The sequence below is a fragment of the Rhinatrema bivittatum genome, chromosome 18, assembly GCF_901001135.1.
Source record: "Rhinatrema bivittatum chromosome 18, aRhiBiv1.1, whole genome shotgun sequence".
NCBI classification, from domain to species: Eukaryota; Metazoa; Chordata; class Amphibia; order Gymnophiona; family Rhinatrematidae; genus Rhinatrema; species Rhinatrema bivittatum.
The window spans coordinates 53632750-53652673 of record NC_042632.1 but is presented as its reverse complement, the minus strand read 5'-3'; the positions used below and the strand labels follow the sequence as shown (position 1 = coordinate 53652673).

The 19924-nt window shown below is 49.1% G+C and overlaps 1 protein-coding gene across 1 annotated transcript in view; it reads left to right on the top strand.

Moving 5' to 3' along the window:
• Nucleotides 1–17743: 17743 nt before the first annotated feature.
• The window catches only part of LOC115079823 (dihydropyrimidinase-related protein 3-like), a 55280-nt gene continuing 53099 nt past the window's right edge, over nt 17744–19924 (top strand). The window contains 1 exon segment of the mRNA XM_029583706.1: nt 17744–18288. Coding sequence (XP_029439566.1) covers nt 17965–18288 — 324 coding nt within the window. The 5' untranslated portion in view covers nt 17744–17964.

Genomic DNA, 19924 nt, shown 5'->3' with positions numbered 1-19924 from the left:
TTGATCTCTTTATTTGCAGGAGGTTTCATGCTAAGGTACTTTCTTGTTTCTTTTATTCCTTATGGACTTCCTATTTCCAGCCCCCTTTGGTGTTTTTTATATGTTAAGGAATGGGATGGTACAGCTTTATGTGTGATGAATGTTTATTTTATATTTCTGTGCAAAGTGTTTTGGCTTTGTATTAATTAATAAAATAATAAATATAAAGATTTAAAAAAAAAAATAATAATAATAATAATAATATGGACCCCAGACTGCTGAGGCTGGAGGCAGCATCCTGTATCAGTTGCACAGTCCTAAGGTTTCCAGGTTCGGTCCAAAAATGGTTGGCGACTCCCCCTACCATTCTTCCAAGGGATAGAAAGCAAGTCCCAAGCCTCTAACTGTGCAATGAAAAGAGCAATTGGCCAAAATGTTTGCAGAGTGCCTTGGATAAACGCATCATATAAGAGTAGAACATTAAATATGCGTTACGTTGGAAGAGAATGGATGGACGCACATTCATTGGCGTCACGCCATCACAGCTGGCTATGGTCTTCCTTAGCAAACTTGGTAAACGAAACCTATAGGAGTACAGCAGCATTTTATTTATTTAAACATTTTTTATATACCGGCATTAGTTGTGGACATCATGCCGGTTTACAGTAAAACTGGTTAAGCTTAGAAATTACATTTTAACAGGGGAGTCAAAACTAGCATCTGTTAATACAACAGCCCCTTCCGAGGATTTGCTTGGCCAGATGCAAGAAGCCCGGCGACAGGCTGACTGTGGAAATCTGGACCTCGTTAACCGATGACTCAGAGCCGCACGCAGAGGGAAACAAATCACTGATGCCTGAGCCCAGTTTCCTGCTTTCTGTGGCACAGACAATAGTGCGTCTTTTGATTTTCCAAACAAGGCCTGTGCTTTCTTGCTCTGTGCATGAGACAAACTGCCAAGCCTGTAAAGTTTCTTGAAGTCACGGAAACACTACTTGCCCCCTGAAATATCTGGGCCCAGCACACCCACTCGTCAAAGCAGACCTGATGGAGAGGGCCTGCCTGTTGCAGGCAGTTTTACTGAGGAGTGTCCCGGATAAGAAGCACAGACTTTTCAATTGCATTGATCTGCTGTTAGCTAAATAAAAGTAGATCTGTATGTATCAGACTATTTCATTAATAAATACTGTTAAATAAATACATAAATAAATATTTGGCTAATTGTGCTAAGAAACAGTGCAGTACCGACCACAGAAGAGACTGTTTGGGGGGATGGAGTTAGAAAATCTAGCAAGGGGCATCAACCTCCTAGTGACACGGGCTGAGGCTGGCAACAATGGAAAAAGCAGCAGAAGCCTTCTCCTATTCTAGCTTCACTTGTGAAAGGGGCTATGGGACTCCAAATTCATGTTGCCATAGTAGCCCCACAGGCAAGCTAATATTTTAGCACTGTATCCAGTGATGTTGCTAACAACACTTAGCATTTTTACGGTGCTTCTAGATGTATGCAGTGCTGTACAATGGGGAAAAGCACGTCTCTATAAGAGGGTTCCTGATGCAATGGGAGGCATCAGGTGATTTCCCAAGGCCACAAGGACTGCCAGTGGCAGCGGTAGGATCTGAAGCCTGGCTTCCCTGGTTCTCAGCTCTAATCACTAGCCCACACTTCCTCCCTGTCGCTGAAACACTTACTGATGATGTGGAAATATGCAGAAATGATGTTGTTATTCTTTATTTTTACGCCACTTATGTTAAAGACCCAGAAAGGAACCAACGTAAATGAACACAAACAGTTAAAATCGAGCATTTAGCAGTCTGATAAAAAAAAAAAAGAAACATAACGCAAATACAAGCAAAACAATACTTATAGCAAAAACATAAACATTAAAATTCTCATGAATTCACATAAAAGATAAATAAACAGCTTCAAATAAATTAATGTCAAGAAAGGTTATTGGTGTTTGGAAAAAGCTGGGTAAAAAAAAATGAGTTTCTGTGATGGGAAAATGCATCTCCCTTTTTATTTAGTTATTCCTGTGTTATGGGGTTAAAAGCCAGAAGAGTAAGATTGGAAGTGAAAATCATAAGCAGCCCCATTATGCACTGAAAGCTTTTGAGCAACCAAAATGATAAAGGGGATGGAATGGCTGCCCTATGAGGAAAGACTAAAGAGGTTAGGGCTGTTCAGCTTGGAGAAGAGACGGCTGAGGGGGGATATGATAGAGGTCTTTAAGATCATGAGAGGTCTAGAATGGGTAAATGTGAATCGGTTATTTACTCTTTCAGATAATAGAAGGATTAAGGGGCACTCCATGAAGTTAGCATGGGGCACATTTAAAACAAATCATAGACAATTATTTTACTCTCAATGTTCAATTTCCTGGCGTGTAGCCAGATGGACTCAGAACGAATGGGATAGTATCCGCGTGCTAGCAGTTGGAGACGGATCTGACGTCAGCACGGGGGTATATATATCCCCACAGGAAGCGTAGCAACTCAGTAATTTCCGTCTCCAAAGCACTTTGGAGTGCCTGCACGCTAGTTGAGCGTGCTTTCCAAGACTACTTTAATTTTTCTCTTTTCTTCTCATTCTAGATTCGTTTTTCCTGTCTATTCGACTTCGAGCCCCGCGCTCCTGCGGTAGATACCCACGGGTTCCTCCCCCAGCGAGCTCCCGGGGTGATTAACGTGCTCCCCCGGAGGGAAAGTCCTCGGTCCTGCCGAAGCGCGGCAGTGACACAGTCCCCGGACGGTATACGAGGCCCTCGGTCCCGGCGTGGACGAGGTAGCGGGTGCATTTCCTCAACTTGCGGTGGTGAGGTGATCCCTTCCCCCGCAGCCGGAGACCGCCTGTGTTCCAGCTGGGACGTGCCGAACCTGGTACGGAGTACGTCTCTTCCTACGGGTCTCCGAAGCGCAGAGGATCGGCGGCGTGGCACGCCGTGGAGGACGCCCTCGTCGGGCCTGGCTCAGGTACTCCGCGCCCGTAATAGGCGCGGCTTTTTTCCTCCTTGACTTTGTTTCGGCATATTGCTGACCGCTTATTACTGAAAGCTTATTGAATGCCTATTAAGAGCATATTGCTGACCGCTTAATACTGAAAGCTTATTGAATGCCTATTAAGAGCATATTGCTGACCGCTTATTACTGAAAGCTTATTGAATGCCTATTAAGAGCATATTGCTGACCGCTTATTACTGAAAGCTTATTGACTGTCTATTACGAGCATATTGCTGGCCGCTTATTGCTGAATGCGTATTGAATGCCTATTGCTTGCATATTGCTGGTCGCTTGTCGCTGAGAGCCTATTGAGGGCACACTAAGCACCTATTGCTGCCGCCTCTTCTTATTGCTCTTCAGCGCCTATTGCTATTAAGCGCCTATTGCTATTGGGAGCCTATTGCTATTGAGAGCCTATTGCTATTGAGCGCCTATTGCTATTAAGAGCCTATTGCTATTAAGAGCCTATTGCTATTAAGAGCCTATTGCTATTTAGCGCCTATTGCTATTGAGAGCCTATTGCTATTGTGAGCCTATTGCTATTGTGAGCCTATTGCTATTGAGAGCCTATTGCTATTAAGCGCCTATTGCTATTGAGAGCCTATTGCTATTGAGAGCCTATTGCTATTAGGCGCCTATTGCTATTAGGCGCCTATTGCTATGGAGAGCCTATTGTTATTGTGAGCCTATTGCTATTGAACGCCTATTGCTATTGAGAGCCTATTGCTATTGAGTGCCTATTGCTCTTAAGAGCCTATTGCTCTTAAGAGCCTATTGCTATTGAGTGCCTATTGCTCTTAAGAGCCTATTGCTATTGAGAGCCTATTGCTATTGAGAGCCTATTGCTATGGAGAGCCTATTGCTATTGAGAGCCTATTGTTATTGTGAGCCTATTGCTATTGAACGCCTATTGCTATTGAGAGCCTATTGTTATTGTGAGCCTATTGCTATTGAGCGCCTATTGCTATTGAGAGCCTATTGCTATTGAACGCCTATTGCTATTGAACGCCTATTGCTATTGAGCGCCTATTGCTATTGAGCGCCTATTGCTGCCGCATATTATTTGTGAGCACCTTTTGTTCAATGGATCAGAAAGCTGCGGAGTCTTCAGCAACGGCGCCCCCTGCTTCGGGCATTGCAGCCCTTGGCCTCTGCTCCGCATGCCACCTTAGGGCCACGCGCAGGGATGAGCCAGATTCTCTGTGTGCCCAATGTGAGGGGGCCCTGCGACCCTCGGGCCAGGACCTGTCTCAACCACGATTTGTGGACAGTTCCCCAGGGGCTACCCCGGAGTTAGGGGGCGGTCTCGACCAATCCGGCGTCCCGGGGGAGCTTGTACCCCGGCGCTTAGAGGCTGCTTCCATTTCCTGGGTGGATCTCTTAAGGGAATTCATGCTTTTGTACAGATGCAAACGGCTGCCCATCCAGGCCCTACGGTTCCTGTAGTTCCTGCGGTGGCTGCGCCTGCGGCGGCTGCTCCAGGGGCAGCTCCTGCGGATCCGGTTCCTGGGCCTTCACAACCTTATCGCGAGCGGGACTTCCCACCGATGGATAGCCCAGATCAGTCAGACCAGGAGGTCTCGCAGGACGAGTCCGAACTCCCGGACGAGGGGGACCTCCCTCCAGGGACTGAGCCATATCGAACCATGAGGCGGTTCTTCCCTAAGGAGGATCTCTCCGACCTGGTGTCCCAGTGTCTGGCGGAATTGGATATTACAGGTCCCAGCGCTTCGATACCTTCTGCGCAGACCCCCTACTGGAAGGTCTTCGTCCTACGGCCCGCCATTTTCCATTCTTACAGGCGGCGCAACAACTGATTGATTTAGAATGGGCGGCTCCAGCGGCTGCCTTCAAAGGGGGTCGGGCTCTGACGAGCATGTACCCATTGGCGCCGGCTATCCAGGATCTGCTGGCGTGCCCTCAGGTGGACGCCTTGATTGGCGCGGTGGTCAAGCGCACTACCAATCCAGTTGAAGGGGGGACGGCCCTCAGGGAGCCGCATGATCGACGACTGGACGCCATTCTGCGTCAGGCCTTTGAGGTGGCGGCTTTATCTTTACGGATCGCCACCTGCTGCACGGTGGTGACGCGTGCCTGTTTGTCACAGGTTAGGAACAACGCTCCAGCGGCGGACATGGAATCTGCTCTTTCGTTCCTTACGGATGCGGCATTTGACCTGGTACGGACAACCGCTAAAGGGATTTCATCCTCCGTAGTGGCCAGGAGGCAGCTCTGGTTCCGAAGATGGTCGGCTGATGCGCCTTCTAAAACCCGCCTCACCAGATTGCCCTTCAAGGGCTCCTTTCTATTTGGCAGTGACCTTGATAAACTGGCCAGTGCATGGGGCGCCTCTCCAGTGCCCAGATTGCCGGAAGATCGGTTCCGAAGGGGCCAGCGCACCTTTCCAAGGCCCTCCAGGGGCAGGAGTTCCCAGCGTTTCGTTCCTTACAGGAGTCGTTACCAGGCACCACGTCCTCCACCGGGAATCAGTCCTTTCGGGCCAAGCAGCGCAGGAGGGGAGCGGGCCCGGGTTCAGGTCCCGGCCGCGCCTCCCAATGAGAATCTGCCGATTCATCTGGGGGACGGAGCCGTAGGGGGCAGGTTGACCCTCTTCTACCCCAGATGGGTCGAGATTACATCGGACCAGTGGGTTCTCGCCGTTATCCGGGAGGGATATTATCTGGACATCATCATCTCCCTCCGGACAAGTTTGTGGAATCTTCGTGTCCCGCACACAAGAAGACAGCATTGGAAGCTACCCTGGCAAGACTCATGTCCTTGAAAGCCATTATCCCAGTACCTGCCTGGGAAGTGAATTCGGGCCATTATTCCATCTCTTTCATTGTACCCAAGGAAGGGGGTACCTTTCGGCCCGTCCTGGACCTCAAGTCAGTCAATCGCTACTTACGGGTCCCGCGGTTTCGCATGAGGCCGCAGTACAGCCAGGGGAATTCCTCAAGGCATTAGACCTGTCAGAGGCATACCTGCATATCCCGATCCATCCGGATCATCAGCGCTACCTACGCTTCAAGGTTCTAGGCCGCCATTTCCAGTTTCGGGCCCTGCCCTTTGGGTTGGCGACATCACCACGGTCATTCACCAAGGTGGTAGTAGTAGCGGCGGCGCTCAGGCGGGAAGGAATTCTGGTCCATCCCTACCTAGACGACTGGCTGATCAGGGCGAAGCCTCGAGAGGAGAGCCTTCGGACCACCGATAGAGTGATAGCCCTTCTGGAAAGCCTGGGCTGGGTTATCAACCTCGGCAAGTGCTGCCTACAGACTTCCCAGTCCCTGGAATACCTGGGAGTACAGTTCGACACCCGGGCAGCCACGGTCGGTCTCACCACCAAGAGGACGTTGAACCTTCAGCAGCATATCCGGTCTTTGATGGGAGCCAGTCGACCCACCGCCTGGGATTATCTGCAGGTTCTTGGTCTCATGGCATCCGCCCTGGAAGTGGTGCCCTGGGTGAGGGCCCATATGAGGCCTCTCCAACACGCCCTGCTCTCTCGCTGGAGTCCCCATCTGCGGACCTACTCCGCGCACCTACCTCTACCTGCCCGAGTGCGCACCCAGTTACGGTGGTGGTTGCAGTCCAACCACATGAGCAGGGGATCGAAGATGTCCTCACCCACGTGGATTGTGCTCACCACGGATGCCAGCCTAAGCGGCTGGGGCGCACACTGCGAAGAACTCACCGCACAAGGGCGGTGGAACAGGGAAGAGGCGGCGTGGAACATCAACCGTCTAGAGGCCCGGGCTGTCCGATTGGCCTGCCTTCAATTTGCCCACAGACTGCGGAACAGGGCGGTCAGAGTGATGTCCGACAACGCCACCACGGTGGCATACCTCAATCGTCAGGGCGGAACCAGAAGCCGACAGGTGTCTCTGGAGATAGCCCCTCTGATGACTTGGGCGGAGGTGAATCTTCAGGACATCTCCGCCGTCCACATCGCCGGGAAGGACGATACCACAGCAGACTTCCCCTGCCTCCTCTTCGGGACCTTCTACATCAAGGTCCCATTCTTCACGTGGATCCAGCTCAATTCTCTCTTACGGTCTGGCCCTTGAGAGGGCTAGACTGAAGAAGAGTGGTTACTCGGAGCCCGTGGTTGATACACTCCTCCGCGCTTGCAAGTTTTCCACATCCCTCACCTACGTTCGCATCTGACGGGTATTCGAAGCATGGTGCGTCACTCATGGCACCAATCCACATGCGACCACAATCCCTATTGTGTTGGATTTCCTGCAGGATGGACTTCAGAAGGGTCTCTCCCTCAGCTCCATCAAGGTTCAGGTGGCTGCGCTGTCTTGCTATGGTCCCAGAAGGGATGGCAAGACCATCGCCCAGCACCCAGATGTTTCTCGTTTCCTGCACGGAGTCAAGCATATTCGTCCGCCACTGAAGTGGCCTGTGCCTTTGTGGAACCTCAACCTTGTTTTGGATTTCCTTGCGGGGTCCACCTTCAGACCCCTTCGGGGCCTGTCTCTCCGTTCTCTAACCCTGAAGATGGTGTTCTTGCTGGCTGTATGTTCAGCCCGCCGCATCTCAGAGATACAAGCACTGTCCTGCCGTGATCCATTTCTCAGAATCACTCCGGAGGCTATCCTTCTTCGGACGGTCCCCTCCTTTCTACCGAAAGTGGTTTCACAGTTTCATCTCAACCAAACCATATCCTTGCCTACCACGGCGGGTTTGAAGAAATCTGAAGATGGGCATCTATTCCGCCATCTCGACATTGGCAGAATGCGGCCCAGATATCTGGAAGTGACACACCTACGAAAGGCGGACCGTCTGTTCGTCCTGCACAGCGGGAAGAAGCAAGGTGAAGCGGCCTCGCGGCCCACCATCGCCCGCTGGCTTAAAGAAGTTATCAGAGCAGCATACGTAGAAGCCGGGAAGTCTCTGCCTCTACAAGTCAAGGCTCATTCTACCAGAGCACAAGCGACATCCTGGGCTGACTCCAGGATGCTGTCGCCTGCAGCAATCTGTACAGCGGTGACGTGGTCCTCCCTCCATACCTTCTCCAGATTCTACCGTCTGGATGTCCAGGCCAGGGAGGACTCAGCATTTGCGAGGGCGGTACTACATGGGCCTCAGGCAGCCTCCCGCCCAGGCTGGGAGTAAAGCTTTGGTACATCCCATTCGTTCTGAGTCCATCTGGCTACACGCCAGGAAATGTTGAGATTACTGCCTGATAATCTCCTTTTCCTTAGTGTAGACAGATGGACTCAGCATCCCGCCCAGCTGCCTGTGTACATGGGTTTCACCGATTCCAGGTAAGCCATGTCTTCTGTTCCATGAGAGCGTACACTCTACCTGGTGTTAACGCCTTCCGGTTGTGAATGCTGGCAGTCTCCAGCTACTATCAATCGGTCAGGGGAATCCTGTTTTCACTTTTTACTGAGCGTCAGTACACATTTCCATAACAGCTTTTGCAAGGAAGATTACTGAGTTGCTACGCTTCCTGTGGGGATATATATACCCCCGTGCTGACGTCAGATCCGTCTCCAACTGCTAGCACGCGGATACTATCCCATTCGTTCTGAGTCCATCTGTCTACACTAAGGAAAAGGAGATTATCAGGCAGTAATCTCAACATTAAGCTCTGTAATTTGTTGCCAGAGGATGTGGTTAAGGCAGTTAGCTTATCTTGGTTTAAAAAAAGGTTTGGACAAGTTCCTGGGGAAGCCCATAAACTGCAATTAGTCAAGCTAACTTAGGGAATAGCCAGTGCTTAATACTGGCATTAGCAGCATGGGATCTTTTTTAATATTTGGCTACTTGCCAGGTACTTTTATCCTGGATTAGCTACTGTTGGAAACATGATCCTGGATTTCATGGACCCTTGGTCTGACCCAGTATGGCAACTTCTTATGTTTTTATGGTGATGGCTTCCAAATGCCATAGGATTGTAGATGACTGTCTGCCTGGCTGTGCAGCTACAGTGCAGGACAGGAAGGATTTATGGTGCTCAGCACAGCTGGAATGGAAGTGGCAGGCGAAATTACCAGAACGATCCTTACAGGAGGATTTTAGCCTTTCATTTTTTCCTGACCACCATCTTATCTTATTTCTCTAGCAGGATGGAAGGACAAAGGGACACCTTGACAGGAAGAAAACTGATGATTCCCAGGCTTTGCTTGTACTTTGCGGCAGCTTTTTAGTCTCTGAAATCATCAGTGTGGGAACACAAAAGGAGAAACAAAAGGCCAAAGATGCCTTATGCCGATTTTATTTTATCCTCTTAATGTGATAGAGCCCATCACGACTTAGTCACAGGCACCAAAGGGTTAAAGATCTGAAAGCTGGTTCTAACCTTGAAAAACATTACAGCGCTGTGTGGGAACGAGTGGTGATTCCCAGAGGCCTGGAGACAAACTAGTCTGATTCCACCCTTTCTTAAAACACTTATCTTTATTATAGCTTCCTAATCACACAACAGTAGACTGTCTTCCCTTCAGAGCAGAGAACTCTCTTTACATACAGTTCAGTGCTGCTTCCCTCACTACTCACACTTCAGCTTTGTCTCAGCTCAGTGTTTGGACACTGTTACGTTACAGGAGCTGCCTTCCTCCAGGATCCCTGTGCCTGGTCTGGTTATCCATATCTGGATCTCAGCTCTTATTCCCCAGACTCTGATTACACCCTCTGAGCTCCACCTGCCCTGCAACATCCTGCCCATAGAGCATACTCTCCTTAAGGAATTTAAGGAGGACCAGGTGTCTAGCCTGGTCCTGCACAGATAAATAGGGGAACACTAGAGCCACTATCTCACACCACTGCATTATTGAAACATCAGCTGCTTCTTCCCAGACTGATAACCTTCTTGGGGGAGGGAGTGGATAAGGGACCTTAAGGCCAATTGAAAAGAAAAGAGATTATTGAATAGTTCATTGTACTAAATCACAGAAGACAATACAAGTTATTAATTTAGTATTATTTAGTATTGCTAAAGCACTGACCAGGTCCACGGTGTAATACAAGGGAGCAGAGGGGAAAAACATTTAGGTTTTCCAATGTAAATATGATGTAGTAAGCAAAACAAGTGAGAAAAGAATTGCGGAGCAATTCACACGAGTGCCTTTTTCTAAAATTATTTGTTTTTAATATTTGTTCATTTTGGGGCTTAATTCATAAGTTTATAGCAAAACATTATTTCAGTTTCTAGATTGTATATGGATTTGCTCATCCTGAACATATGGTTGCTGTAGATTGAACAGATGGAGAGAGAATGTGTACACAGACTGACAAACAGACAAAAGGGTAGATTTTAAAAAGGAGCGCGCATGGTTCCCGTCGCGCACACATGGCTGCGCCGGTTTTTAACATTCGTGCATTGGCGGACACATTATAAAATATGTTTCCCGTGTGTACATGCACGCCGGATTTTAATGTCCGCGTGTGCATGTATGGACGAGTGGCTTCTTTTGTGCTTGGGGGGGGGGGATTTTAAAAAGCAACGTGCGGCGACATGAGTAGGGCTTTCCCAGTTCCCTCCCAGTTCCCTCCCAGTCTGCTCCAATTAAGGAGTGGACTGGGAGGGAACTTCCCTACCTAACCTTCCTACCTATTCCCTTCTCCTTTACGACCCCTAATCCTTTCCTAGCTATAAAAATTTTTTTTTGTTTTTGTTTTGTTTTTTACCTTGCTGATCCTTCGGAGCAGCAGTAGACTTCACGCGTCGTCCGGCAGCCAGGGCGCACTTCCCTGGGACAGTGGCTAATGGCGCTGTCCCAGCCCGCCTTCCCTGCCAAGACTCCGCCCCAGCCTGGCACTTGTGCGCGTATTGGAGGATACGCGGGTGGCCGGGCCCGTTCTAAAATGCGCGCGGCACACGCAAGGCTCAGCCACACACGCAAACCCGGATTTTATGTGCGCAGTCCTTTTAAAATCTGGGTCAAAGTGGATAAATACACTTTTTGGGGGAGGGAGAAAAAGTGCTAAGAAAATTGTTATGAAAACTTTAGGTCTCTCTGCTGAAGAGGGGACATTGCTGGTGAAGTTGCTAGTGATGTACAAAAGAGGAGAGGAGGGGAGGACTTGCTTGTGATAGTGGTGGTGGTGGTTTTTGGGGGGGGGGGACGTTTGCAACCTGTGGGAAAGAAGATCTCTGGATGTGGGATTTTCAGCTGATGTGAAATCTGGGGGAGAAGGCATGGGATATGCTGAGAGAAGACAGGAAGGGGGGCAAGGATGAGTGCCCAAGGTGAAATGTTTTAACAGATCAGCGCAGGCCATTTTCAGTCTAAATTCTTAGGAGCGTCTGCTTTTATTTTCCGATCACAGGAAGTAGGGCAGATATTATGGGATAGTGGCTTGGTTCTGACTTGGTGAAGCCAAGCGGCAATGCCTTGCATGATGATCACTTAGTCCAGTCAAAGAGATGAACAAGCGATATTGCATGCATGATACATTTCTGAGCTGGCCCCAGCTTTGTGTGTGCTGCCCTAAAGGAGGGATCATGCTACAGCATTCCCTGCTAAAATGCCTGCAGTCCCCAGGCCCATAAAAAGGTTTCACCACAAAGTTGTCCAACTTTTCTTTGCAGGGAAATAACATTAGAAATTTAGAGCTGTTTCCACTGCTGCTAATTATTTTTGGCTCTTAAGGTTTAATGCGCATTACTAAATTAGTCCTAGTTTTTCCAAGCAGATGGACTGGAAATCATAATCTGTCCAAACTCAAGATGTTGCCCAGTAACCTGCGTCTTCTATAGGTGACCATGCTAAAATATGGTGTTTTCATTCACAGAGAGGATATTGTGACATAAACAAAGAATCTAATGCACTGGTTTCATTGGTTTACAGTCCGTGGGAGAAACAAGCAATGCATTCAGTGCATCCTGGTGATCATTTCATTACACTGCCTTACAGTGATCCAGTTGCAGTAATGCTGTCTCATGGTAATATGTTTCACCAAAGCCAATCTCGGTAACAGTGCCTCACAGTGATCAGTCGCACCACAGCAAATCATGATAATGCTGATTTATGGTGATCTATTTTCTCCTTGCTGTGAGGGAGTCTATAGGAAACTCCTTCAGACTTTCTTAAGGCACCGCTGTCTCACTTGATCCTCCTTAAGATCCAGACCAACAGGGAATCCTGGTGAAGGGAGCAGCCCCTCACCAGCGGATAAGAACTCAGGACCTAGACGGCCCCATCAATGCCAAGACCTGTTACATTCAAGGACTGTGTGTTACCTGAAGTTAAGGTGAGTTGCACTGATTGTTTTGATTTTGGTTTTTCCGCTGTAAATCAACTTCACCTAAGGAATAGCCAGAATCTGCCTCCTTATTTTTCTGGCTGTTTCCTGGCTGCTCTCACCCACCTTACCACACTTGCCTCATGGTAATGTGGCTGAGAGCAATATAAAGGATGCAGATGTATTCAGTTTTTGCAACTGTTTTCAGAGGAATCAGTCCTTGTAGTTTATTGTAATCTGATTGTAATTATTCTGAGGGGCTGCACAAAGCATGATCCCCTCCTTTAGACACATCCTGATCTGCTGAAGAGAAGGAGTGGGGCAGCCCAGTGCTGAAAGGTCAGTTCCGTGGGTCACAGTCCAGTGACAGCGCAGCCTCTATCCATGGCTGGATGGGGTAGGTCAATCGTCTCAAAGCCATACGCATTTTCTAACATTTGGTGTGGGTGGGAGGTCTCAAACCATGGGTTGCAAAGCCGATAACCTGAGGAGTCACCTCGGAAAATATTGTTCCATGGACAAGGCTCTGGATAGGAGCAGCCTCCCAGCAGAGACAAGAACTGTAATGGAATGGAAGAAGGCACAGTGGATCCTTAGCTGCCAGAGACCAGCTGGGGTCTGAGACATTGTAGCAGGAAGCAGATGGACTTTCTGGCTCTTACCTGTTATGATTCCTCCCCTGAACAATATGAACAAAATTAAAATTCTTTAAAAGAGATCCAACAAAGTAGCAATAATAGGAGATGTTGTTTAAAGATGAGAAAAGTATAGTAGTAACTCACAAAATTTAGATTTTCTAAATCTTCATTAATCTCATTAAGTCATCATTTCCACTCAACTATTTGTTGAGGTTTTTAAAAAAACAAAAAACAAAAAAACTAATTTTGCCATTTGTGAGCTGAGACCGTGCTCTTCCTGCTCTCTGGATTACCAGCAAGCTATTCCCACCTTAATAGGGGATTTGTGCGCATCTCAGTAGGAAACCTTGGGCTTTGTGTCTTAACCACTTGAGAAAAGGCAGCAATCCCTGACAAAGCTGCTGAAAAATAAAAATGAAATGAAAAAGAAAGCTGGCTCCTTACATTGCACCTGTGCCTCCCTCCGGAGAATGAGCCAGCCTCCTTAATCCACTCCCACCCTCTTTCCATCTCTGCCTGCCTCCCACTGTGTTCCTCTGCTCTTCTGCCCTGCCCTCCCCCGTTGACCTTCAGGTTAAGGATTGTATGGTTATCAGTGCATTCACCCTGTCATGATGGCTGGCTGCAGCTTCTGGGTTGGAGGTGACAGCAGCGGTCCTAGTGTGAGTGGCGAGGACAAACCTTAAAGAAGATCACAAATCATGTTCAGGTCATCAGGATTGCTCAGGCTTTCACTCCTCTTCCCCTTCCCACACCACCATGGTGGGACCACCAGTTCCTGCCCTTCAGATATGGCCTCTCGTTATTCAGCCCATAGTTGATGAATAAAGATGGCCGGCGCCATCTTTAAAGATGGCGCCGGCCATCCAGTGCTCCTACCATGTGACAGGGGCCAGCCAATGGCACGGATACCCTGTCACATGGTAAGGGCAAAGGGGCATCGGCGCCATATTTTTTTTTAGAACAGCTGATGCCTGGGAACGGGAAATCTTTCCCCGAGGCCCCCCTGGATCTCTCCTCTCACCCCGAGGCCCCCCTGGATCTCTCCCCGAGGCCTCCCTGGACCACCAGGTAATTTTAAAAGGTTTTGGGGGGGTCAGGAGGGGGGGGGTCGATTTAAAGGGTCGGGTGGGTTGTTTTTTTTTAGCGGCGTGGGCCTCCCTAAAAAAAAAAAATTAGCGATGTGAATTGGAATCGGAAATGATTCCAATTCACATATCTTAACGATCAGATCCCCCCCCCCCCCCCCCCAGCCGAATCTGATCGTTAAGACGATCTGGCACATGATTCACATCGCTAGGGGATATGATAGAGGTCTACAAAATCATGAAAGGATTTGAATGGGTAAATGTGAAATAGTTATTTACTCTTTTAGATAATACAAGGATTAGGGGGTAACTCCATGAAGTTAGCAAGTGGCACATTTAAAATAAATTGAAAAAAATGTTTTTTTTTCACTCAAGGCACAATTAAGCTCTGGAATTCATTGCCAGAGGATGTGGTTAGTGCAGTTAGTTTAGCTGAGTTTAAAAAAGGGTTGGATAAGTTCCTGGAGGAAGAAGTCCATACCCTGCTATTAATCAATTAGGAATAGTAGCTTGTCAGGTACTTGTGACTTGGATTGGCCACTGTTGGAACCAGAATGCTGAGCTTGATGGACCCTTGGTCTGACCCAGTATGGCAACTTCTTATTTTCTTATGTGATTGATTAGTAGCAGGGGAAATACAATAAGAAGAACTAGAAGTCCCAGTGGAAATACAGACACTCACATGGCTGAGTTGCTCTGGTAGGTTACGGGGTGGTGGGTTGTTGGCGGGCTGCTATTCAGAAAAATCATAGGAACAGACTTAGAAGGCCAACAGCTGTGCTGATGTTAGAAGTTGTTTGGATTATTGTGGGACCTTGTGGTTGAACATGGGAGGTGAGGGACGCTGGATGTGAACGATAAAGGGGCTCTTGTAACTCATCTACCCAGGAGGATGGCGTACAATGGAGGAAGATGACAAAGCTGTCTTGGACAAGGATCAATAACCTTCTGGTGGTCATGTTCTGTGGTTGGCAGCCGGGGGATACCCTTAGCAGTGTGGCTGGGACAGCTGGGCAGACTGAATGTGCCAACTGGTCTTTTTCTGCCATCCTTTACTTGTATACCCTGGACACCAAGTATAGGTGCATTTCTCTCATGGCTGACAGTGGAGAGGTTTGGGACGTGAGGTGGACCTGTAATGTCGAGTCCAGAACCCCAGCTGAGACATTGCATAGGTTCCTAAATACAAAAGAGAGATGAAGTCTATTCCAAAACCTAAACTATATTGAACATGAAGGAATCACATATGTTACAAATATATTTGTACATCTTTAATAGGTAAAAAAAAAATCAATTTAAAAATGTCTCAGAAAAACAATTTAAAAAATGTGTGTCAAAAATCTTTCATTAGCTTTAAAAAAAATCTCTCATCTATTTGGGATACTTGAAAAGTATTTGTTTATACACATTGTTTCACTGTTTTAAAGGTGACAATGAGGAGTCGTTTTTTATGGATACATTGTTTTCTATGGTTTGATGGGTTGATTGTGCAACATTAGTTAGATACGGTCTTTGTGTATGAGTGCATGCAAGTAGTGTTTTTATAGAATCTGATACAGAACTAACATCCTTTTTTGTACATTATATGTATCTCCACTGTATTGGGATTATGTACTGTTATGAGACTCATTTTTAAATTGTTTTTGTTAACCAATTAAAGATGTTCAAAATATGGTTGTAACATATGTGATTCCTTCTTGTTCAATATTGCATAGGTTCTGCCACAGAGAGAAGCTCCCAACCAAAGCATTTGCACTCTAAGGTCCTTTCTCTGTCAGCACCACAGACGCCCCCAGGAAATATCCCAAAGCCAGGGGAGAGATGTTACCTGCAAGAGGAACTCAGAAGTATTTTTTTTTTATTGTCTCTCTTAAAACAAATATGTTTTTAAAAAAACATATTCTCATTGCCTTAAACTGTCAGCCAACACTGTCCTTCAGCCTGCAGCTACCACGAGGCTTAGGTGCAGGTTAGTGCTGGAATAGACTCTGTAACCTGAGGTGCAGGTTGCCCTGGATTTCTGAGAGCAGAACACCAGGAGACATCGGCAGGAGCTGCTCCTAGTGTGACCATGCTACAGTCATGGTCACACTAGGAGCACTAGAGAGGGGGAAAGGGAGACGTTAAGAGCCACAGCTGCTAAGACCCAGGACTGGGTACCTGGGCCGCGAGTACACCATCCAGCATTTGATCAGAAACCAGGCAGGGTGCAGCCTCTGCTGAACTGGCAGTTCACATTAGCAGCTTAGAAATATTACAAGTACTTGCAAAGCACAGGAAGGCAATATAACAAAATTCATTAGGTGATAATGTCCTCTCAAAGAACAGAAAATAGAACTCTCTGCAAAACTGCAAACAGAAGTTTAACAACTCCTCTGTGGTCCGCAGGCGTCACTCTGAGTGGGAGGAGGGAGGATTATGGAAGCGTTTTCTTTGGGAGAGAGAGAGAGGTTTGAAGATCTGATCTCATGCCATTGTCCTTTAGCCTTACCCTTACCCCTAACCCTAACCCACCTGCCCCCGTCCCCCCTTATTCTATCACCACAGTGCCTGCCCAGGTGCTGTACCAATACTGTACACACAGAAATTGGTTGATGGTTGTGACCATCCTTTCATGTTACAAAGAACACACACACACACACTCACCTCTTCCCTGACACCTCGTCCCCTATTCCCACTTACACACACCTCCCCCAGGCCTCACACTCCTCACTCACACTCACACACACAACACACACACACTCATACAAACCCACTTCTCCCAAGCCTCATAAACCCCCCCACACACACACACACTCCCACTTCTCCCAAGCCTCATAACCCCCCCCACACACACACACACTCCCACGCCTCATAACCCCCCCCCCCACACACACACACACACACACCTCTCCTCAGGCCTCACACTCCCCTTTCTCTCTCACACACACACACCTTCCCCGACACCTCGTCCCCTATTCCCACTTACACACACCTCCCCCAGGCCTCACACTCCTCTCTCACATACACACACACACACTCCTCTCCTCAGGCCTCATACTCCCCTTTCTCTCTCTCACACACACACACACTTCCCCCAGGTCTCATAGCCTTCACACAATCTTCCCAAGCCTCAACAACCACTCCCACACCTCTCCACGTGCCTCATACCCCCACTTCCACACACACACACACACACACACACACACCTCCCACTCTTCAGACATCACTCCCACACCTCCCCCTATGCCTTACACTAACCACCCCATGACACATACTCACACACACACATTTCCCCCTATGCCTCACAGCCTCTCCCACACAAGCATCCCCATCCTGCCATGTCTCACACACCTGCCCACATCTCCCCACCCCTCACTCACCTCACCCTATGCCTGACACCAGCACCCCATGGCTCATACATACACATCTCCTCCTATGTGTGTCACACCCACCTCTCCTGCCACCCTCAGCCTCCCATTCCCACCTATCCCCCCCACTCTGGGAGTCACCATCTCATCCCCACCTTCCAAGAAACAGAAAACACCACTTACCCCTCCCTTCTCCTCCCTACTCCCATTCGCGCGCACACATTCCCCCTCATTCATCACTCGCACCCTCTCCAGACGGGCTCTTATATCCGATCCAAGTCATCCTCAATTTTACCCGACTACTTCGGAAAAACTAGATGCTCGTCCAGAGCACCGAGTCGTGCAAACTTCATTTTGAGCTGATTTTTTTTTTTTTTTTAAACTAGCAATAAAGAAAAAAAAAAAAAACCAAAAACCCAACCCAGGAAGGAATTCGGGATGAGGGGAGGCGCGCTTTGATATTGCCCGTCTCTTATTACACTCTCCCGTCCTGCACTAGCGCTCCCCGAGTCACCGCGCTGCCAGGTGGCGATCGGCGGCGGTGCGCGTGCAGTGCCGCGGTCCCCGGCGAGCGAGCACAAAGCCCCGCCGCGATCAGTGGGGGTGGGGGGAGCTGCACTGCCACCTCTGGTGCAAAGCCCAGCCCTCCCTTCCCAGACGGCAGCGGCGCTCTCCTCCTCCTCCTCCTCCACCACCGCCGCCGGGATGGCAGCGGGCACGGGCAGGAGAGCCTGGGACGCGGACGAGGACGACGATCTGCCCGTCTACCTGGCCCGGCCGGGCACCACGGCGCAGGTGCCCCGGCAGAAGTACGGGGGCATGTTCTGCAGCGTGGAGGGCGCCTACGAGAGCAAGACCCTGGACTTCGACTCGCTGAGCGTGGGGCGGCAGCGCAGCGCCCGCTCCTCCCGCGGCCGGGGCAGCCAGGCCGGCGGCGGCGGCGCTGCTGCTGAGAGCCCGCCCGGGGCAGGCGTGGAGATCCGCACGGCAGCCGGCAAGGAGCTGCTGCAGAACCTCAGCGAGGCGGAGGTGAGCGGCGGCGCGGGCGGGCGCCCTCTCCCTGCGGAAGGCGAGGAGTGCGGGGCGGGGAGGGGGCGTGAGTCGGAGCTGAAACCGGCTCCCGGGACTGAGGGGAGCGGGAGAGTCAGCTTAAACCTGGCTGCGCCAGAGGGAGTTTAAACCTGAGTCCAGGAGTAAGCGTAAACCGCAGCCGGGGATTGAGGGGTGTGGGAGTCTGAGTTTAAACTGGAGTCCGGGAGTGTGAGAATGGCCTTAAACCTGAGCTAGGGATTAAGGGCTGTGCAGGAGTGTGAGTCTGATTTAAACCCGAGTCCAGTACTAAGGGTTGTGCAGGTGTGTGAGTCTGAGCTTAGACCACATCCTGGGACTGAAGAATGTGTGAGTCTGAATTTAAACCTAGTCCTTGACTAAGGGATGTGTGGGAGCATGAGTCTGAGTTTAAACCTGAGTCCGGGACTAAGGGCTTTGCCGGAGTGTGTATCTGAGTTTAAACCTGAGTCCATGACTAAGGGATGTGAGGGAGTGTGAGTCTGAGTTTAAACCTGAGTTCGGGACTACGTGCTATGCTGAAGTGTAAGTCTGATTTAAACCTGAGTCCAGTACTAAGGGCTGTTCAGGAGTGTGAGTCTGAGCTTAGACCGCAGCCTGGGACTGAGGAATGTGGGAGTGTGAGTCTGAATTTAAACCTAGTCCATGACTAAGGGATGTGTGGGAGTGTGAGTCTGAATTTAAACGTGAGTTTGGGACTAAGGGCTATGCTTAAGTGTGAATCTGATTTAAACCTGAAACTAAGGGCTGTGCTGGAGTGTGAGTCTGAGTTTAACAGGAGTCTAAACCTAAAACCTGGATTAATGGTAGTATAGATTTGTAAATCTGAATTTAAACCTGCTTTGGGGACTAAGAGGGGTTATGTTCTTGTATCTGAGCCTAAACCTGAGACTAAGAGCTGTGCTTAACAGCTATGGGTGTATGAGAGAGAGAAAGCATGAGACTGAGAGCTGAGAAGAAATGTGAGTGAGCCCGAGCCTAAACCTGAGCCCAGGACTAAAGCCTGTGTCTGAGCACAGGACGAAGGACAGTGCATGTATATCCACCGAGTAGTTGAGTCTAAATCTGAACCCCAGACTAAGGACTTTTCTTCTGCGTCTTTGAGTCTGAACCTTTTATATATACATCTGAGCTTGAGCCTGAGTCTAAGTGTACCACACCTGAGTGAGTCTCAGCCTAAGTACATGTTTTAACCAGAGCTTTATTTAATGAACTCCCAATCTTTATGTGAACCAGAGCCTGCCTTTCAAGACCGTGCCCTGGGCCAGGGGTGCTTTCGGTTCCACCTGCCCCTTTTGGGCTTGCCAGCTGTGCCGGCAGATTTACAGACTGATGCGACGCCCTGCTTTGCTTGGCGCCCAGGGCGGTTGGCCCTTCTTGGTACCCTGGAAACTGACTGCTCCTCCTCCACCTACCTCTCCTCCCAAGGGCTGTAGGGTGTGCAATATGCACCGTTCGTCCAAAGATAATGAGTTCTTCTGGGTTAGAAATTGTGCCTTCTAGTTTGGTCTCTTGTCTGCTGGGCGATGAGCTGCGTTCGCTCTCTGTGTGGTGGTTTTAAACTTGAAAACACAAATGCCCTCAGTGTGGATCTAGG